The 22783-nt window shown below is 41.0% G+C and overlaps 2 protein-coding genes across 2 annotated transcripts; both read left to right on the plus strand.

Annotated features, from left to right (window-relative positions):
- Positions 1-281: 281 nt before the first annotated feature.
- LOC132981825 (bifunctional heparan sulfate N-deacetylase/N-sulfotransferase 1-like) lies at positions 282-16174 on the plus strand. The gene is made up of 14 exons (XM_061047910.1): positions 282-1491; positions 3436-3918; positions 4665-4752; positions 5040-5194; positions 7530-7715; positions 8822-8950; positions 10546-10728; positions 11138-11234; positions 11479-11602; positions 12687-12861; positions 12957-13127; positions 13513-13622; positions 14071-14173; positions 14288-16174. The coding sequence occupies exons 1-14, from the start codon at positions 940-942 to the stop codon at positions 14405-14407; spliced, it is 2676 nt and encodes an 891-aa protein (XP_060903893.1). The 5' UTR covers positions 282-939; the 3' UTR covers positions 14408-16174.
- Positions 16175-17428: 1254 nt separating this feature from the next.
- cd74a (CD74 molecule, major histocompatibility complex, class II invariant chain a) lies at positions 17429-21289 on the plus strand. The gene is made up of 9 exons (XM_061047922.1): positions 17429-17640; positions 18659-18828; positions 19255-19346; positions 19463-19516; positions 19595-19678; positions 19777-19855; positions 20167-20367; positions 20481-20543; positions 20642-21289. The coding sequence occupies exons 1-9, from the start codon at positions 17552-17554 to the stop codon at positions 20650-20652; spliced, it is 843 nt and encodes a 280-aa protein (XP_060903905.1). The 5' UTR covers positions 17429-17551; the 3' UTR covers positions 20653-21289.
- Positions 21290-22783: the final 1494 nt, after the last annotated feature.

Consider the following 22783-nt stretch of genomic DNA (forward strand, 5'->3'; position numbering starts at 1 on the left):
ACTGTCATCCACACCTCTGCTCTTGGATCACGTCTCTTCCACAAACTCACTTTTCTCCATTCTCCCACACTTCATTTCCGTCTTGAGAATTCTGAGCATTTGAGTGAAATAGAAGGCGAGTGTCCCCTTTGGTGATGGCTCCACTATGCACTAGTCCCAACCTAACTGGAGCGACAATTGGCTCGCCTCGAGGCTTTGTTGTCACTCATATTCTGCCTATTGATTGTTTGTTTGTGTGTGTGTGTGCGCATGTGTATGTGTGTTTGTGTGTACGAGCACACACAGGAGTTATGCGAGTGTGTAGGGGGGAAATTGGCAGCTCTTCCTTTGTGTAGGTGAATGCAAGGACTACTTTGGAGTGAACTTTTGGAGTGTTGGCGCTGGCAGGAAAACACACGTCTCCCACACACAGCCAAAACCCACACAACAAAGGAATCATGATTTGTTCTATAGGAGCTGCTGATTTTGACACCATTTTCCTGCTTCTTTTCCAGGTTAGGAGGTCCGATCCTTAGGGAATGATCCTGCTGAGATGACCTGTGTGGCTTCGCTTTCCTCAAGAGATTATTCTGAAATCAGAAGAGCGGAGGGAAAGACAGGCTCGCATGAAGGACAGGTGATGGAGCCCTCCATCTCTCTTCACCAGTGACTCGGCCCGCCAGCCCTCCATCTGAGGAAGCGTGTACCGGCAGTCCAAGACCCCCCTTTCCTCTGCCATGGTGACATAAGCAGCGCTGCAGAATGAGGGAGAGCCAACGTGAGACCGTCTCATTTCTTTCTCCAGTAGCTGCTGCAGCTGCTCCCTTAACTCTGTTTATATCGAGCTGCATAAAAAACTGATTCTGTCGTGAATAGTGCCCAGCTGGCCCGTTTTCTTGAGAGACTGTCCCCCAAGGCGCGTTGCCGGGCCTGTGGGGTGGAGCGGCGTGGCTCGAGACGATGCTGGGATGTGTGACAAGAGTCCGTCGGCTGGTCCGTCTCCTCCCCCTGCAGACCTCCCTCCTCCTCCTCTTCCTCTTCTGCACCATCAGCGTCTTCATCTCTGCCTACTTCCTCTATGGCGTCAAGCGCGAGCTGGAGCCATCGTCCGGAAACGGAGGCGTCTCCGGCGCCGAGGGAGAGTCAGCCGACTCCGACGACCCGAGAGTCACTCCGTCCCGGCTGCTGCCTCTGCGGGGCGTCTCCGGAGGTCCTGGGATGGATCCCGGAGGGGCCAGGACGGACCCTGTGGTTCTGGTGTTTGTTGAGAGCCAGTATTCTCAACTGGGGCAGGAGATCGTGGCCATCTTGGAGTCTGGCCGCTTCAGGTATCGGACTGAGATCTCTCCCGGTAAAGGGGACATGCCCACATTGACGGACAAAGAGAGAGGGCGCTTCACTCTGGTGATTTATGAAAACATTCTCAAGTATGTTAACTTGGATGCCTGGAACCGAGAGCTTCTGGACAAATACTGCGTGGAATATGGAGTGGGCATCATTGGCTTCTTCAAGGTTAGAATAACAACACACTCCCTCAGCCTCCTCTCTCATCTCCCTCCTCTCTCTCTCTCCTCTCTCTCCTCTCACTCACACCTTCTGCCCTGTCCATCTGGCTCCACGGTCTCTAAGGAGATGGGATTCGCAGGGTTGGAAAGACCTGCCTGGTTCAATATCACTCAGTCCCACTGCGCTGTTACTCTTAACGTCTATTTCTTTTCTTTTCTTTTCTTTCTTGCAATCTCTCTCTCTCTTGCTTTTCTGACCTTGTTTTCTCCCCCTTTGTTTCTATAAGGTCTTCTGCCTCTCTTCTTCCTCTATCTCTCTCTTCTTCTCTCGCTTTCCCAGTAATCCCTGGCTGAGCCTGTTTGCCCAAGGCCTGTTTTCAGGTCTTATGGTTTTAATCACCATCTTGGAGCCATGGAGAGAATATAGAAAGAGAATATGAAGGCATGGATGGTGTTGCAGTGATGTTAGGTGGTGGAGGAGAAGGTTAGAAGAGAAAGCAGGGTGGGATTTACTGTCTATGGGGAGAGGGGGGGGGGAGAAGAGCGAGGGTGTGCATCCCAATGACCTGACACAAAACACAGCTGCTCGGCTCTCTGAACCAAACTGTTTGCAGTATTATCATTATATTATATTATTATTGTTTTTTTTACTTCAACATATAACTCTATCAGTATGTACAAGATATAGTGGAACAGAAATGCAGAATGTGTTTTTGTGGTAATTACAAACTTTTGTACAAACTTGTTACAATTTTAAGAATAACTGAAAAGAAAAATAGATTTTTAGGAATCAATAACAACATTATTTATCAGCTTGATTGACTTTTAAATCCTTTTTGGAATTTTGACAGAATATGCCTCAAGAAATAATTTTGAACTCTACTTATTTCTGAAGTCCACAAAAGAAAGTTAAGCTTAACTTCTGTTGAAGATCTCAGACATGTTAGCTTTAGAAGCGGTTAAAAGATTTATTTTTGTGCTTTTTGTTCCTTTAATTGAGTGATAGGACAGTGGATAGAGTTGGAAATCAGGGAGAAAGAGAGTGGGGAATGACATGCGGGAAAGGAGCCACAGGTCGGATTCGATCCTGGGCCGCCCGCTTGGAGGACTATAGCCTTCATACATGGGTTGCACGCACTAACCACTGCGCCACCAGCGCCCCCCTATCGTTTGCTTTTTACATGATTTCTATTCATGGTCAGTCTTGAAATCAATCTGAATGACTGAAGCCTCCCAAAACCATCTCCTCCAGTCTTATTGACCTTGAAAAGAGGTTTTATTATGTAGAATTTTTTTTTTTTTTATTACATTTCTGCAAAGAAAATCCATATTTATGTGTGAATTAATATAATAATAATAAGGCACTATTTGTGACAAAGAAAAGGTTACTACCTCTACACCTTCATACATTTTTACTTTAACAAGGCCAAAAATGAAAGAGAAAATATTATTAATAAATTATACATTAGTTAAGAGTTAAATTGATGGTCAATTTTCTTTTTTAACACACACCCGAAACATCTGAGAGAAAGTCAGGGTCGACAAAACAGAACATCCCAAAGCACATTTAGTGGTGACATTTTAAGTACAACTGAAGTTAAAGTGCGGCAAAAGGATGACTTGCTTATCTGTGGAAATAGAGGTGTGAGACATTTGAAGAATGAGGAATTTGGGAGGGGAAATGTCATTGAATAATCACTGAACCCTCAGTCTTAATATCTTAGAGCACACAGCGGGAGGCTATTCAGTTTGACTGCAATCTCAGCGTTCAGCAGATTGAGCGTAGCAGGTAGAAGCTGCCACATGCCTTTTGCGTTTGAGTAGGCCTGACATTCCTTATTTCACACACGAGTGGAGAAATGAGGGAATTATCTCCAATACGTCTCGGTCTTCATCACTTCTCATGTATGATGACTCTGAGTTGTTTCTTTTTCTACTCTCTGTCGATCAGGCCAATGAAAACAGTCTCCTCAGCGCACAGCTCAAAGGCTTCCCCCTCTTTCTTCACTCCAACTTGGGTCTGAAGGACTGCACCGTCAACCCCAAGTCCCCCTTGCTCTTCATCACTCGATCAGGGCAGCCCCTGCCAGGTCCACTCCCCGGGGATGACTGGACTGTTTTCCAGTCCAACCACTCGACGTACGAGCCCGTGCTGCTGGCCAAAACCCAATCAGCCGAGAGCATTGCATCCATGGGGCAGAATGCTGCTCTGCTGCCGTCGGTGGTGCAGGACCTCGGACTTCACGACGGCATTCAGAGGGTCCTGTTTGGCAACAACTTGGTCTTCTGGCTGCACAAGCTGGTTTTTGTGGACGCTGTGGCCTTTCTGACAGGGAAGAGGCTCTCGCTGTCTCTGGAGCGCTACATCCTAGTGGACATCGATGACATCTTTGTCGGCAAAGAGGGCACGCGCATGAAGGTGCCGGATGTAAAGGTGAGTTTGTGCATGTGTGCCAAAGTAAAGAAAACTTTGTAAGAGTAGAAACTGAACCCACTTATTTATTCATAAACTAGTGTTTTCAGCAGCCCTTTGACGATTATATAAAAATTGCCTCACACATAGCATGCGCTGTCCCCTGCCAGTCTACCAGAAAGCCCTTCTTCTCGCTCCTCTTCTCCTTTTCAATGCGCTCGTCCCAGTAGGCCGCTCAAAGCTGACAGGCCCCACTGCTCGTACTGTCACACAAGCTCCACTGCGATGAATATTTCAGGGGCCCAGAGACATACAAAGAATGTTGAAAAGCTCCGTGCCTGCGTCCCCTCAGAGCAGAACAGGCCCTCCTCACATGTGGAGGCAGAGGGTGGAAGAGAAGACTATGCGAGAAAGCATCAAGGCCTCCTCCTGGCAGCAAAACGGCAAGCTTTTAGGATGGTATCACACCCTGACAAGATGGAGAAATGTGAGAGAGGGTGTGTGCGGCGAGTCTAATCCAGCGCTGAGATCAAATGAAACAAACACCCGAATCAGAGGAGAGAGAAAATATCAAACGGAATGAAAAAGAGGAGTGAGGCAACTGGGACTGGATGTTGGATGTTTACCGAAAAAAAGAAACTTGCAGAATGAAATATGTATGTGGGCACGCGTATGCGAGGTGTTCACGCTTCCTCATTAATGCGCTCGTGCACCAGCATGAGCTCAACGTGCACTGACTCACTCTTCTTTTCCTCCCACTGTTTCAGGCCCTGCTGGAGACACAAAAGGAGCTGCGCACGCATGTGCCCAACTTCACCTTCAATCTGGGCTTCTCAGGGAAATTCTTTCACGCTGGTAAGATGCTTGCCTGAGTAGAGAAACTGTGCTGCTGTTAACTAGAGCAGAGACTGTAGCATGAAGTCAAATACAAAACATTTCTCAGAGGGTGACGTTGCAATCTCCCCTTCCTGTTTTTTTAATGCCGTGACTTTATTGTATATCCCAAAATGCTTTAATATTTGACTGAATATCTGACTTTCATTTCCACTTTCTTATCACTGACCCCATTTCCCCTTTGCCTCTTTTTTGTCTTTGTCCATTCTCTCTCTCTCTCGCTCTCTCTCTCTCTCTCTCCTGTCCAGGATCTGATGAGGAGGACCTGGGAGATGACCTGTTGCTCTCCTACGTGAAGGAGTTCTGGTGGTTCCCTCACATGTGGAGCCACATGCAGCCCCATCTTTTTCACAACCAGTCTGTGCTGGCCGAGCAGATGTTGCTCAACAAGAAGTTTGCCATGGTGAGTCACAGGGGTCTAAGGTCCGATCACAACTCAGTTCCTCAATCTTCACTCTGACTAGAGTTGTTGGATGTTTTAAAGTCCTGGTAGATTTTGATACTTTTTTTTTTTTTTTTTACACTTAAATGTAGCAGAAATCAAGTATGTCAGATGTATATAACTCTGTGAGTCATGACTGTCTACAATGAGTGTGACATCCGAGTCCCGCTGTCTGTGATGCTGTCTGAGCCGTATCCACAGCGTGTTTACATGGACGGGACGGCCTGCCGGCTCATCCCCTCGCATATAAAACTTATTTAATTGAGGGACTAGAGAAAAGAAGAATAACATACTGTACTCACTGCTTATTTCAATGTCACATAAGCGTTTTTAGATCACGGTCATTTCGTGTAAATTTACATGCACTGTGAAGCTACGAGCAAACTAAAGAGCGCTAGCATTAGCATGCTAACACAACAATGCAGCTCGAGTTGTTTTGGCGACATCTACTGGATCTACTGGGAAAACAGCCAACACTTTTTGAACATCTCCTTCATCAGTGATGCAGCCAGACAAGACACTGATGTCACATTTTACAGAACAGCCAAGCAAACTCAAGCTGTTCAGATAAATAAGTCGGTAATCAATAATAGCGATTAGATTTCTTGCTGTGCACAGCATGAGGCATTTTCTGCACATCAGGAGGACAGAGTGGGAGTGGTTACCTTGGAGCTCCCGCCTACTGCTCCTACTTTAAAAAGTGACGTTGGCTATTAGAAATGATCCGATGACAGAAAAAGGATGCAAATGGCTGCATGAATTTGTAGACACATTTTTAATTTCTGACAATCCCATCAGTGCTAATCTCAGTAACCAACACATTGTGCTTTCTCTTGCTCAGACTTAATGAAAGACGGGGGGGGGGGGGGGTTTGCCTGTTGACAAAATTAAATGTGAAGCTGTGGCAGCAACATGTTAAGTTTGCTATGTCAGCAACTGAGAAATGTAGTTCTGAAACAGGAAGGAAGATGTGCTATCTGCTCCTCGACCAATAAAGCTACTGGTTAAAACAGTAATGAGTAAATATGAATAAACAAAAATATGAATAAACAAAAATCACTGAAAAGGTGACGTCACCAAAGTGATGTCAGTAATGTAGTTTAATTGAATAAAAATTAAAGGAAGCTTTAAATGAATGTACCTTACACCCAAGTCTTGTTTTTTGTAATGATTAATAGTCTATTAATATTATATAATATATATACAAATTTAATAATAAAAAATATTTTGTCAGAGACATTTGACATTAACATGACATGAAATGTGAGCGTTAAAACATCCAAGAACAATTACCAACACATTTAAACTTAATAAACATTATCGATTCAAATGTAAGAGGGATGTACAAAAGCATGAAACGCTTTCAGATTTAAACAATTTCATTTATCCCAGAGGGGAAATTCAGTTTCACATCCTTCAAAGTCACACAAAGAAATCCCCAAAAAAAAGCAAACATGGTCGGCAGCAGCATAAATACATTAAAATAACAGGTCAGATCAGCTAACTGCGTTGCTTTCACTCTTGTTCTAATTCAGTGTACCCCTCTGGTTCTCCAAGTGTACAATAGCTTTTTTTTTTAATAAGCAGCATTAACAGCAAACTATATAAATGTAATTATTTGGGGGCGGGTGGCCCAGGTTCAAATCCGACCTTTGGCTCTTTTTCCGCGTGTCATTCCCCACTCTCTTTCTCACTGATTACTGACTCGGTCCACTGTCCTGTCTCTAAAATAAAACCATAATAAGCCCAAAAAATGTCTCTAAAAGGGATAATCCTCCACCTTACCAAACTATATATCCGTTCTAAATTAGTAAAGCAGTTCCTTCCTTACATATGGACAGTTTGGATCAGCAAGTGGTGGATTCAAGTCAAGTCATTTAGATTTAAATAAACTTAGGGGAAAAGTATTTATTATGTATTTGGTTGACATCTTTAACCACATTTGAGACGTAAAGTATAGCAGACCAAAATTTATAAAGAAATCAGGCAACTCAAGAACATGTTTATTTTGATACCATCTTCGTCAAGTTGGTAGAGCAGGTGACCCGTATACGGAGGGTACAGACCTCAACGCATCGGCCAGGATCGGCCTAGGATCTTTAGTGAATGTCTACCCCACTCTCTCCTCCCAACATTCACCGTCTCTCTTCAGCTGTCCTATTAAAGAGGCCAAAAAGAAAAAAAAAACGCACAAAGAAAAAAAGCTCACGCACCCTGAGCTCTAAACCAAACCAACTTAACGCAGCCTGTACGGGGCCTGTAGGCTATTTCTTAACTATATATTTTCCCTCTGTAGGAACACGGGATCCCCACTAACATGGGCTACGCGGTAGCACCTCACCACTCTGGCGTGTACCCGGTCCACATTCAGCTGTACGACGCCTGGAAGAAGGTGTGGGGCATCAAGGTGACCAGCACAGAGGAATACCCACACCTGAAGCCGGCCCGCTTCCGACGGGGTTTCATCCACAGCGGAATAAGTGTAAGATCACTGAACATCCATGCAGCCTCATTATCTAGCTACTTCCTGCCCATTGTTTCCCACTTTACTTTCCTCTTGGCTTCTCGTACTCCATTACTGTTCAGCCAGTGATCATTTTCAGGGTTCTCTTTCTACATCTACATATCCTTCAGTCGTTAATTATCCCTCCACCTCTCCTCGGTTCTTTTATTCTTCTGCCATGGTGACTCGCCATCATCAGTTTCTCCATCCTTTTCTCTCTTCCTGTACTTCAAGTGTTGCCCCTGAAGATGCTGAGCAGAATCTCATTTATCACTCAGAAGTCCTCAGAAAGGCAATCATCTCATTAGTTTAGCTGGGTTTCCTTCTACAGAGTGGGAGATGATGATGATGATGATGATGTAGTCAGGTCTTGCATGAGTCACCCGTCTGAGTTGTACCTCCTTGCAGCCTTCTGCATCATAACTGAGACTGACACTTCAGGCATAGCAAGTTTCTTCACAAAACCAATCACCAAAATGTCAACAACCAGAGAAACTGCACTCCTTTCAGCTTCACGCTGCTAGGCATCGCTAAATAATAAAGTTATGAGAGCAGATATAAAGTTGAATAGATTATATTCATGTAGTTCAAAAGAGGGGGGGGGGGGAATCATATCTATTTCTTTCCCAGGTTGACCTTCAGCGCTGATAGAAAACAGTGCTGCCTCAGTCCGGTTTCCTTTGTAGTGTTGGCATTCAGCCGGCCTGTGTGGTCTCAGAGCTGTGTTCTCGTCCTTGAGATAGCGCCGTCTGAATGGACAGTCTCCACTGCTTACTGATGATTGATATTCAGTTCCCCTGACACTCCAAACTGTAAACCCATTTCCATGAATTTCCATATAGACTCAGAGTGAATAAGAGGTTTGCTTTGGCTAGATGAGCTGCATAATATGAATGTTATTGAAAGCAAACAATGTGTGGGGTAACTGCCTGGAGTGCTGACAGTTCTGCTCTCTGTGGAGGTTTGCTTGTGTGTTTGTGTGTGAGCGCATTTCTTTGTGATTTTTAGTTTAATGCTTGTGATTTTTTTTTTTTTTTTCTCTTCCTCTTTGCAGCTTTGTGACTTTGTATTTGTTTATTTCACAGGTGCTGCCCAGGCAGACGTGTGGTCTTTTCACACACACCATCTTCTACAAAGACTACCCCGGCAGCCCGAATGAACTGGACAAGCTCATCAACGGAGGAGAACTCTTCCTCACAGTTCTCCTGAACCCTGTGAGTCAAACTGACATCGACACAGCTCTGTTTTTGTCCCTCACACTCTGTGAAAGCCCTTCAACTTGTGATGTAAAGTGAAGGACAGGAAAATGAATGTCCGCATTATGCGTCTCTTTTTTTTTATACAAATCTATGAATGCTTCTTTTATACGAGGAGAAACGCAATGTTAAAATCTCACCATGGTTTGTTAAGAGATGATAAGAAGAGTGTTTCTTTTGATGTCCTCATCTGGAACACATGTTATTGATTATAATGAGATCAGTGCAGATAAGGACTTTCTTTTCAGTGTCCGCCTTTGTAAAACCGAAATACAGTAGCGTATGTCCCCTCCTAAATTTTTGGAACAAGGAGCCCTTATTGTTCAATCGTTGTGTGGTCATCGCTAAAGCCGCTTCTTCTTTTTTCTTAAAGTGAAGCTTCAAAATCTATTGGAGTCTGCAGTGGCTCATCACTGACACTCTCTCAGGATGGGTTCACAACTCCATGCCCGACTTTAAACTATAGCCATGATCTCATTTTACTGTTTCCACACGTTTAGTTGCTGTAAACATTCCTCCTGCTAAAACAAGACCTGGTAAGATCTGTTTGTTTTTAAACATGCAGATAAGACCAAGCTTGTGTTTTTTACCAGATCAACGACCAGGTCACAAAATGTACCTGTGCTTTCCACTGTTGATGGAAAGGAGATTGAGGTTGTAGACTGTTACAAATACCTGGGTATATTGATTGATGACTCCCTTTAAACCACATGTACTGTGTCTGGTGAAAAAGCTGAGGCTAAAACTTTGTTTTTATTTTAGAAACAAGTTGTGTTTTTCTTTAAATGTAAAAAAGCGTCTTGTCGCTGCAACTTTTTACCTGTTTTAGATTATGGTGATCTTTTGTACATGCACACCTCTGCTAAGTGTCTCAATATGGTTGATACAGCATACCGTGCATCCTTGAGGTTCATTACAAATTGTAAAGCTCTGACTCGCCAACGTGAGTTGTACTCTCGGGTTTGATGGCCCGTTGTGGCGACCCGTAGGCTCATACACTGGTACACCTTTTTATATATAAGGCAATTCTTGGTCTGCTTCCTCTCTATCTATGTGTTTTTATCTTGCAGAGAAGTGCCGGACAGTATTCTTTGCGTTCTCAGGACCTCTTTATGCTCTCTGCCCCAAACGCTCGGACAGAAATTGAAATAAAAAAAAAAAACACGTGGCAGAAATAGTGACATTAAGCAGTTTCTCTGATAAGATTGATAAAAGTCATTATACTGTCTGATTTCATGAATAATCAAATGAATATGCTTGTGAGTTTGTGGTTTGCTTTATCATTTAGTTGATCTTATGATTTAAAAAAAAAAAAAAAAAAGATTATAATTGTATTATACTGAACATCATATGACAAAACAATAACATTGATTTCAAAGTCAAGTCAGGTGTATAGTTCTGCATTCCCTATCTGTTTGTAAATCAGTGAAACCAACACTTGTTGCTGCTCTACCTAAATTCGTCACGTGGAACATTTGTCTGAGACTAGTGTGCCGGTTGTAGGTTATAACACCCGTTACTCATTTGTACACATTCTTCTTTCCTGTTCACAGATTAGCATCTTCATGACCCATCTGTCCAACTATGGGAATGATCGCCTCGGCCTGTACACCTTCAAGAGCCTGATGATGTTCGTCCAGACGTGGACCAACCTGAAGATGCAGACGCTTCCACCTGTTCAGCTGGCTCAGAAATACTTCAGCCTGTTCCCCTCCGAGAGGGATCCCCTCTGGCAGGTAGGACTCACATGTTGATGGATTTATTATGGATTTGTATACACATTTGACTCTTTTTGGCACCATACCATAACTTCCTATGTTATTTTAACATGACCTTTATAGGCTGCTAATGACACGTCATGGCTGATTTTGGTCTCTTTAGATATGACATTATACTGAAGTAGCTTGTATATGAATGAGTTCTGTATAAAGAATTTGTTCAATCATTGGTTAGGCAGCTGTTTTTAACCATGACAACATTTTAGATTAAAAGCCTCTCCTTTGCTTACAGTAGGGTTTGACCAACAGATAAAAACGAACAAAGATGACCTGCTTTCTCTTGTGTTTTAAATGTACATCTTTTGTTAGAATTCTGTACGAACCATACTCAAAAAACAGATCATTGTTTGTCTTTTTGCGGCTACAGGATCCTTGTGAGGACAAAAGGCACAAGGACATCTGGTCAAAAGAGAAAACATGTGACCGCTTCCCCAAACTGCTTGTCATCGGGCCTCAGAAGACAGGTGAGAAGCTGCAGAGTTTTAGCACCCCCTACAGGAAGAATTTAAAATGGACTATGAGCAGTCATGTCATGTTTGAAATTCAACAAGGTTTATATTCATTATTTGAGAGTAGTGTTAGTGGACTTCGTTGTGATTCTTTATGTTTATTGTTACTGTAACTGTCAGTCGCACTCTCCTAAGCCTCTTATTCTAATCCTTCCATTTATTTATTTTTATAGTCTAAACTACTTGTTCTTTCTCTCAGGGACAACTGCTCTGTACCTGTTCCTCGGCATGCACCCTGACCTGACCAGTAACTACCCCAGCAAAGAGACCTTTGAGGAGATCCAGTTCTTCAATGGACACAACTACCACCGAGGCATCGACTGGTGAGGACCCTCAAAGTTCTACATCAGTAATGATGGCGTGCTGAATGCAATATCTTGTTTTTTTTAACTTTCAACACCATAAAATGATTTAATTGTTCTCATTGATCTGATGTGTACAGTATTGTGTTTTGTTTTTTTTACTTTAGTGTTCTCTTGTTGTTTTTAACCTTATTTTAATGAGCTTATCGTCTCCTTTTTAACATTTTAGGCATTGAAACAACTTACTCTACGCCTAATAATTTAGCATTCCTAATCTCCATATTAAAAACACAAAAAAGCAATAACTCCTGTGGGCACTCATTAGTGGTGGCTGGTGTAAAAACATGAAATAAATGTTGATGATGATGAAACTCTGGTGTAATGAGATCAAAATGTTTCTTCATGGGGAAGTTCTAAGTACTGATAGATTACAACTTTAACCATGTAAAAATATAGAAATACAGCTCATAAAGTCAGTGTGGGAAGTTCAGGTAAAACGTTACTGATCAGGAGAAAGGAACCGTACAGTTTCAAGGAGTCATGGTTGTTGTAGTTCTAATAAATATTATCTCATTAGACAGCAAGCTTCTCAACTTGACATCATTTTCCCAATATATGTATGTAGGAATGCAGGTGTTATAGTACTTTGAAATAACATTGAGTAGTAGCTGACTTTCCCATTTAATGTTCAAGGACAGCTTCTGTTGTAATGTAAATGATGCCAAAGCCACATGCAACCACAGAGACCTTCAACAGTTAAATCTTCAAGAGCAGTCCAGAAATACAATCTTACTTACTTGGTGCTTTCAGTGATTCGTGTATTTTGTAGAGTTAAATGATTTAAAATGTGCATCAACAAGAAGCTTGGTGCATCACAGCTCATCATTTACTTGGCACCCTTCCCACTGATGTGAGCGCGCTACCCAAATATTAGCATTTTACCGTGTTGTTGGTGTGTTTCTCTGAAGTGATAAGCCGTTGCACATGGCCGACCACCCACACAGCATGCAGAGAAATCATCCGTATCTCCGTAGAGCAAATTGGACCAGATCATCTACAGCTGCTTGTAACACTTTGCATGTGTGTGTTTTGTGCTGTGCGTCAGGTACATGGAGTACTTCCCTCTGCCCTCCAACACCAGTTCAGACTACTACTTTGAGAAGAGTGCCAACTACTTTGACTCTGAGGTGGCTGCTCAGAGGGCTGCGGCTCTTCTGCCCAAAGCCAAGATCATCACCATTCTCATCAACCCAGCAGACAGGGCCTACTCTTGGTACCAGGTGAGAGCGATAAAATGGTAATTATCTGAATGAGCACCTTTTAAAGATAATATATTTTAGAGACTCATTTGCTCATTTCTCTGCCTACCCCGCAGCACCAAAGAGCCCATGATGACCCGGTGGCGTTAAAATACTCCTTCCATGATGTCATCACGGCAGGCCACGATTCTCCGGTCAGACTACGGGTCCTCCAGAATCGCTGTCTGGTTCCAGGCTGGTACGCAGTCCACCTGGAGCGCTGGCTAAACTTTTACCACTCCAGCCAGGTAAAGTGTGTGCATTCATTCACAAAGTGATGGGCAGCATGCAGCGAATCTACCAACAACAGGGTTACATTTCTCAGATCTACAATGTTGTCTCAAGTCACGACTGCGAGACCATTCCCCTCTGAGTAAATCACACGTTATGCAGGGTTTTTTTTTTTTTCTTGAGACAAGGTTTATGGGTTTGAGGGCTTGTTTACTTTGAAAAGTCCTTACAGGCTGTAAGAGCGCTGAGAACAAATCTGTCAGCTAATATGACAGTCTTCATTTCTGTTATGAAACAATCAATCTCAGTTCTAGCAGAGTGTCAGAAAAATAGATAAATAAATGCCCCTTCAGGCTATTTTTTGACATTAATGACAATTGGTACTGTGCGTGTCCTCCCCAGTTGTTGGTCCTGGATGGGCAAATGTTGAAGACTGAGCCTGCTTCCATCATGGATAAAATCCAGAAATATTTGGCCCTGGCCAACGTCATCAACTACCACAAGATCCTAGCGTGAGTATCTTCCTGTACTGAAATCTTTCACTCTCTAAGTTCCTGATTGAGTCTTCCAGTGACTCATAATTTGAGAATCCACATACACCATTCTCTTTTCACCACATGTCATGGTGACCAAACTGGTTTCAAGCTAGTAGGTCTATGTTACATGTAGTGTACTCATTCTGCTAGAGTAGGAGTGGAAGTTTCTGTTCGTTTTGTTGAAGAAACCGACTATTGTTTTTTTGCTTTTCCCTTTTTAAATTGTTTATTGCTCTTCGGTTAAAAATTAGTGTACCGTTGTTGCATGTTCCCTTAGATTCCTGCCAGCTTCCTGCAGGCACTATTGGATTCCCATTCATGTACCACATGTTCCAAACTGACAATGAAGCCCACTTGAATCCTCTGTATCCCTCGAGTACTCTGTTATTTACAATCAATTTGTGTATATGTCTATTATTTACAGGTTTGACCCTAAGAAAGGCTTCTGGTGTCAGCTGCTGGAGGGAGGAAAGACCAAGTGTTTGGGAAAGAGTAAAGGGCGCAGGTACCCTGACATGAACCCTGAGGTAAGATCAGACCGACTTATGCTTTTAGAAACTGCTGACATTTTATTGACTGTTGTTTTTATTTTTGTTTTGTGTTGTTTTGCATTTTCAACTAACATTTGTAATCTCCTGCAGTCCCAGGGGTTCCTCAGGGATTACTACAGGGATCACAACATTGAGCTGTCCAAGCTGCTCTACAGGATGGGTCAGCCGCTGCCCAGCTGGCTCAGAGAGGAGCTGGTCCACACCAGGTAGCAGCACCACAGGGGGAGATCAGAGCTCCATGTAATGAACCTCCGCTCAGCCTGCTGGGAGACACTTGACACGTTGAAGATCCCTTGCAGTTTTTACAGAGTTTAAACCTAACTGTGATCTTCCCCCACGAACAAGACAACAGTGGATGGTGGTGTCAGTAGCTCCCTGGGCTTTCAGATGCTGTCACTCCCCTGCAGGACAAACCAGGACCACAATGATGGCCTCCACTGTGTCCTGTGGAAGAAGGAAAAGGCTCAGTGATGCACTGCAGCATCCCTCAGTGTTTGATAATCAGCCTTTGCTCTCCTTGATTCAATCTCCTCTTCTTTGCATGGATTTCATCTTGAAAATCAAAGAGGAGGAACAAATTTGGAGACACAGGCGGAGTAGAAGAACACATGACCTGAGTCTCCACGTATGAGATGTGCTGTTTGGATTAAAAACAAGCATTTACATTGACTACATTGACGGCAGCATGGTTGACAGAGAGACATTGACTTTAGATGCCTTTGATTTAAGTAGAGAACGAGACATCTGGAGTCTTGACTCAGGCTGCATGTCGTAGCCTTACTCAATAAGCCTTGGTAGAATCTAGTTATTGCATTTACAAGTGCCAGGACAGAATCTTCATTTAAAATATCACCACAGGGACTTTTGAGGGTTCTTTTTTTTTTTTTTTTTTTTCATTTTCCTTACTCAGATTGTTTTTAACGTTTTTATAATGCTGACGGCAATGCATTAATGTAGAATGTACCAAAACTAAACATCTTAGCTAATTTTTCTCATATAAAAAAAGGTGTACAGTAGACCTGCTTTGTGATTCTCGACCTGCTCGGCCTCCTCTATGGTCAGTTTCATGACCATCCAACCGGCTGAAGCAGGAACTGTAGAAAAGACGTTGTGAAAGCACAATATTTAAGGCACTCAAGCGAGCATTAATTCTGAACATACAGGTTACTGGAAAGCACACTACCGACATGGATCCTACTACAATCTGTGAAGAAGATCATAAGCTAGCTACTGTATGTTCAACTGAACACTCTGGTCTGTGAGAATCAAAAGTGTACAGGACAAGATTGTGCATTTCAAATAATTTTTCACCATTGGGTTATCTTGTTTTTTTTTTTTTTTTGTCAAAACTGTATATTTTGTCTTATATTTTGTTTAATTTCAGTTACAAGTTGAGTTCTTGGTGGGGAGGGGGGGATAAAGGCTGTCTCTGGGGTGAAAAATGAGGTTGCCAGGAAAACCAACGGTAGGCCCAGAGAGAACATCCAGACGTCAAGGTGTTATCACTGCAACTAGATGTCAGGCATAGATAACAAAAAGCTGCTCTTACTGCAATAGTTTTGTACAATGTTCTGATGTAATAACAATGCACATGTTGGTCCTCTTATTTCCTGACTTTGTAATGTACATAAAACGCAACCTTCAGTAGACCTAAATTATTGAATGTGTTTGGGTTTACATTCTCCATCGGCCCATTCCTGTAGTGTGAAATGTCAGTGCTGTGCTGAGGGGAGTTTGGATCATTTCATTGTGCGGAGGTGTGTCGCTACGATTGTTTTTCCTCTCACTGCCAACTATTGTACACAGGTACTGAGTCTCTCCATATAAAGTATTAAGTGATAACACATAACAGCAATGATGGTACTAATCTCCTGGACTGTATGATAAAGATTTGTAATTGTTGTCAATAATTTTTACAGTGTAACTAATATTGTCGGTGCTTTTTAATTTGCAAATAAAACACCACTGTATTTTTCAGTAGATGGATTCTTTTTTCCCTCCTTTTATAAGTAGACTTGGTTGTTTGATTTCTGTAAAATCCTTGTTTGCCTTTGAAGAAGCTGAGAAAAAGATGGTTTGTACTTTTGTTTTCACTTCAGGTATTGTTCAGGTATATAAATTTAGATAAAGTTAGATGTGTTTTACTTTTCTTCAAAAGAAACATGAGGTACTGAAGATCAGAAAAATAAGTATATTTATGTACACACAGACGGAGCCAAGGCCATTTGCCCTGAAGAGTTAAACAGCGACAGTGTGTTTTCCTGGCATTACAGTTTCCTTAAGAGGTGTTTTTCTTTCTCATGACTTAAGGAATGTGATCAGTCAGACAGGTGTTGCACTTAAAAATGTTATAATACAAAAGCAGTTTCCCTAGATCAGATACTTTTTATCTGTGTCTTGTCTTTTAGTTCAGCTCCTCAATATTGGCACACAATAAATGTCCCGTTACATACAGGAGGGTCATGACAAAAGGTTTATAAAGTGACACCTGAGCAGATCTCCTGACCCATTGTTTTCCAGATTTCTCTTTAACTTTAATAAGGAGCACTGCGTCATACCAAGCTAAAGAGTACAGTTCTGTATCTGTGCTGGTTCATGTACTTACACATCTGCTGTTCTCCGTATTTAGTTATAAAACAAATGAACACGAACAGACAAAAAATGTGTTTTTAATGTAACTCTTATTGTAATGTTACCAAACCCTTGTGTCATCTTTACTTAAATACCCTTTTCTAGAGAAGCACTTACTCTCTGTCCTTCCTGAAAGAGAATTAAACTGAAACTAGGTTTATAAATAATTTAAATACAATTATTTGTTTGGATGAATGATCATTTGAATGCAAGGAGTAAAGAGTAAAACTATGTTGCTTTTTGCCTGAAGTCTATCTATTTTCGTTGTGCAGCACTTTGCAAAGGTTAAGTAAACACGGTAAATATCCTTATTTGACTTGTTAGTTTATTCCTAGTACATATATTGGCCTAGTAGATTCATTAATGCCCATTAGAAGAAGGCTCATAAACAAACAAAAAGTAAAAAGACAATTTGAGCTCAGAGTAGGCATAAACAAATGCTATTAACATGCTGTAAAACAAGTTTGAGAACCACACTTCTCCTGTTGTCTTCTCCTGTCAACAAGTGATGGTGCTAAAATCTGACCAATCACAGCTCGCAGCGAGCTTTCTGAACTCCTCCACTGGCTATACCCTGGCTTTTAACTCAGGGATTTCCCGCAGTCCTTTCATATTTCTGAGGAATCGGTCTGCTTAAACTTCCTTATTTTTTCGGACCATTAATCTGACTGATTTGCCGGACTTTCTCCAGTTTGTCGCTTTGAGGAGAAACATTCAGGACAGATGGACAACTCTCCAGACGAAGCTCCCCTGGCCAGAGGAAGTCTGGCCGGCAGTGAAGAAGACCTGGTTCTCCCTGCAGCACCCACCAGGTGAGAGAGGAAACTAGTCTACTATATAAACTCAAACTTTTGCATTTACATATAGGCCTACTCTCACTTTAAAATCTCTGCTAATAAAGTTCCTCTTTGTAGAAGTTCCCTTTTGGTATATGAATTAGGCTATATACTAAACTTGAAGATGTGTTTTATTATAACTGCATTTAAAGTCAACAGCTATGACGCATAAATAACATAGCCTAGTTGTTTAAAGTAAGCTCACATTATGTGGTTGTTAAATATGATGGGTAAAAGGTTTGGCTACTTTTATTTTTCTTCTTGCTGTACAGTAATTTGTTTTATTATTTATTTATTCATAGCTTATAAACCATTGTTAACTAATGCTTAATAACCTTTGATGGGACACTTGCCTTTGCCTAAGCAGAAGGAGTTCGCCTGGTTACAGGTGATACTTTTCGTTTGTAATAAACTACAGAGAAAAACATTGTCGAATATAAATATTTGTATGGTTTCAGAGTTTTAAAATGTTTAATGTAGGGGCGCTGGTGGCGCAGTGGTTAGTTTTTTTTGGTGTTTTTTGGTGTTTTTCTTTTTTTTTTAAATGTCTAATGTAGGAGATGAAAAGTTTTTTGTTGGAATGGTATTTTGTGGCTTTCTACCAGTTTAAAAAAATATTATTTACTTAACAAAAACAGAAAAAACAGAAAAAGTAAAGGAAGATGTACTTCCCCACATCAGGGGGAAAAAGTCTGCCTGGTAACAAGTGATACTCGCACTGGTAACAAGTGATACTCGCACACTATTGGCTGATTATATATAAAGGGTCATCTTTATTTTGTGTCAGAATTTTGATGCATATATTGTTGAACATTTTTTATTATTACTTATAAATTACAAGTACAATATCAAGGTTGTTGGTTTACATATTACCATTTAGCTTTTTGAAGAATGTACCACTGTTAATAAGTGTGAATTTGGCTTTGCCATGTAATCCCCTTTCCCAGTTATCATGTTCAATAGACACTTTTTTTTAAATTACTCTGTCTGTTAGGACCTCCAACAGTCGGGCTTTAAAGATTGCTGGCCTGACCACCCTGGCATGTCTCCTGCTGGCCAGTCAGGTCTTCACCGCCTACATGGTGTTCGGCCAGAAACAGCAGATCCACACACTGCAGAAGTCCTCTGAGAAAATGGGAAGACAACTGACCCGCTCATCCAATGGTAAAAGGAAGCATAAGAGTCTAAAGAGTCATTCAAGGTTGTCTAAATAAAACTGTGTTTTTTTAATAACAAGTGGTTTTTTCGACTGAACTGAGTTCAAGGGGAAGTGAGATTGCTTCTTCTTCCTGCAGATTCAAAAGAGGAAAAATCAGCTGTAGGCTATGCATGCATTGTATTCCTTTTAACTTCATCTTCTTATGTTTTAGTTTTAGGTAGGCCAATGATTTTTTTGTGATTTTATTTTTGTGATTGTATTTCCTGTGGAACTTCAAAGCCTATTTATGCAATAACTGAATTTAAACGAGGTACTTCAGCAACAACAATTTCAGAATGTGCTGTTTTCAGAAGTTCTTTTCTATGTTCTACTTTTCCAACATTTTAATGTTTTGTTTGAATTTTCCTTTGTGTGTTTGTTTTTTCTTTAAGTTGTGTCTCCGATGAAACTGAACATGCCCATGAAAAGCCTCCCGCTGATGATGGACTACATCTCAGATGATGCTCCCAAGTCACCATGGACTGTAGGTTTTAACCTGCCTCTTTGGAAAAAAAACACATGTACTTCTTAAACATGTCCTGGATGATGTTAAATGAAATCAACATTAAGAAATTTTTTTTTTCTGTTCCCTTTGAATAGAAGCTGCAGGACGCTGTAGCCAGTGTGGAGAAACAGGTGAAAGAGCTCATGCAGGTATGTAATACTTGGCATACTTTTAGTATGTGGTGGTGATATTATTTTGTCTCTAAGCTCTGGTCGTGTTTTGAGCAGGACTCTCAACTGCCTCAGTTTAATGAGACCTTCCTGGCCAACCTGCACGACTTGAAGAAGCAGATGAATGAGAGCGAGTGGACGGTACAACATAACAAACATTAACATGAAAAGTTTAAAATTGAATAGGAAAAAGGTGATATTAGAATAGTAATTTTGGTCAAACTTTTTGCTCTGTGCAGAGCTTCGAGTCTTGGATGCGTTATTGGTTGATCTTCCAGATGGCCCAGCAGAAGCCTGTTGCTCCAACTGCTCAGACAGGTTATTTAAACTTCTTTCTTTTTACATTTTTGTATTTAACATGCAGTTTTTTTTCTACAGTTCAAGCAGGAGATTTAAAGTTGGGCTGTGATATTTTACTTTGAACATATTGATGTGAGAGAAATAGTGGATCTCAGTAGTTACTTGCTCCTGTGACTTCTTCAAATTAACGTATTATATTATATTTTGAGAGAGATGCTTGTATCCTTTTTGGCAGATAGTTACTGTGGCATTGATTCTTTTTACTTTGTAACAGTCTAGTACTCAACACTAACCAGAGTCTCAATGATCTCTTCTCTTTATTCCCTCAGCGCCTTTGATCAGTACCAAATGCCAGTTGGAGTCAACAGGTAAGACCAGCAAGCTTGGTGACTTCCGTCCCCAGTGTGACGAGCATGGCAAATACAAGCCCATGCAGTGCTGGTTTGCCACCGGCTACTGCTGGTGTGTGGATGACTCTGGCACAGCCATCGAGGGCACCACAGTGAGAGGCCGTGCCGACTGTCAGAAAGGTAGAACACTGAGATTAGCAGACTTGTGATTTATGGCTGCATCTACGTTTTTAATTCAATGATCAAATGGATGACAGAGAACTAACCTGCTTCATATTTCATGTCCACTTCAGGCTATGCTCCTCGTCGAGCCATGATGTCACCCCTGCTGATGCAGAAGACCATCAGCCTTGATGGTGAGTGACTCAATTTAGGTGTTGTATTTTTTGATGATTTTTTGTTTTGTTTTTTTGCACAGATGATCACCTGATGTGTTTTTTGTGTGTTTTTACAGATGATCAGTGAAACAGCTGAAGCAACATGCTTTCATCAAGCAATCTCTGCAGACATGAGAATAAGTTCTTTTACGCTGGATGCCGACCAATTAGCTGTAATTGTTTTTTCATGATCAGTTATTAATCCATGTAACCACTTGATTTTAAACCATTTTGCTGGCTTTAAGGAATCAAATAAATAGAGGACTGTTACAGTGTATCGCTAATCTTTTTTTTCCACATATAATTGTGTATTGTGGGTGTTGTCATTGACAAGGTAATCGTAATAATCATATAATCAAGCTAATGTGAGAATATGTGAGACACACATCATTGGGGTTTGTTTTTCTGCCTTTTTTTTAGTAGCACTTTTGTTCCAACAAAAACTCACAGAGACTTTCAGGGTAAGTCAGAGTAATGGGTGCAGCTTTCTTGAAACAGATTTAGCTGTTTCATTTTTTTTAGATATAGTGATTGTTGTGATTTTGAACCACAGACTTTAAACCTGGTTTAATTACGCCAAATGGTAAAATATTTCCTTTTTTAATTTCTGTGAATCAGCCTTTTAAAGTGAATATACGAGGAAAATGCTGTTGATGAATAGAAGATCCAGACAGTTTACTTTAAATAAAAATCTTCACAACTTCAATAAACGAGTTCAAAAAGGATTTGTGAGTCTCTCTCAGTAATTATCTAATCTAATCTTAACGTCTCGTCTCTTTCCTGCATCATGAACATTTCTGATAAGACAAGGCAGTACGTTTCGTCTTGCTGAAAGAGGAAGGAATAGGACACAGTTAACCATCACTCACTTTATTGACCAAAGTGTTTAGTGTTTTTTGTTTTTTTATCAAACCACTTTTTCCATATCACCCATATTTCATCATAAACTTGAAGCATTTTCAATGGAAAATAGATCAACCTTTAACTAGTTTTAAAATCACCTTCTCTTTTCTCATCCATATTCTGAGATCATCTTAAGGGAGGGACCGAACTACAAACTAATGCTAAACTGGTACTCAATCCAGTCTAAATTTAGGCAAAGCATAAAGAAGTAGCTATGTAACACACTTCTGTTGAAAAGCTTTGTTTAGTGACTCAAAATATGCTAAAATTCAAGAGGTACGTTTGGAGCCATCTGGACAGTTGTTTAATTGCTTAACTTCCTTAGAAAGAACAGTGTTTCCCATACCATTTTTCTTTGTTTTTGGGCTTTTTTTGCCTTTATTGTAGGAATGGGACAGTAGATAGAGTCCGTAATCAGGGAAAGAAGTCATTTAAGGATACCTTTCCGATAGAAAAGGACAGCTGTCATTAAAAGTAACCCATGAACACCAACATTCCTTCAAGTGTTTGTGTCGGCGTGTCGGCGACACAACCTAATGTACATCAACATATTAGTGAAAATAAGTATAAATAACAACAAGCTTCAGGGTGAATCTGTGCCAAACATTACAAACCAGTCTAACTGATAATGAACCAAACTAACCTGATAAATCAATGGAAAAAAATACAACCAACTTACGTCCCTATAATAATCAAAAGATGAGAAAACAAGTTTAAAAAAACCTGACAATTAAACCCTACCAAAAATACTAAAGCAAAACGAGCTAAGAAACAAAGGAAAACGTGGCGTGTACCAGTTGAAAGGTCAACGTTATTCATGAAAATGTGAGTCAGGTTGGGGTTCCGTTAGTGTATTGGTTTGTGCAGGCGCCCCATGTATGGTGGTTTCTCCTCCAAACAGGCAGCCCGGGTTTAAATCTGATCTGTGGCTTCTTTACCGCATGTCATTCCCCACTCTCCCTCTCCTTGATTCCTGACTATCCACTGTCCTATCTCTACAATAAAGGAACAAAAGCCCAAAAATAAATCTTTAAAAAAAAAAAAAAAGGTCTGGGGTCAACTTTTTTGAGACTGGACTGGTGAGGACTTACGATAGAAGGTCTTGCAAGGACTCATTTGAGCTGATTATTGAATAATGACTCCAGGATTATAGTGAGACAGGACAGAGTTTTGAAACTGTCTGATAGTCATTCAGGTCATTTTTATCCAGTTGGAAAAACTCCAGTTGCAATAAATATTACCTATCTTTAAACTTACAGGTAAATCAATGGAGACATAATGATTTACCTTAAATACTATTAATTAATGGTCATTTA

This window comes from Labrus mixtus, chromosome 10, assembly GCF_963584025.1.
Source record: "Labrus mixtus chromosome 10, fLabMix1.1, whole genome shotgun sequence".
Classification (NCBI taxonomy): domain Eukaryota; kingdom Metazoa; phylum Chordata; class Actinopteri; order Labriformes; family Labridae; genus Labrus; species Labrus mixtus.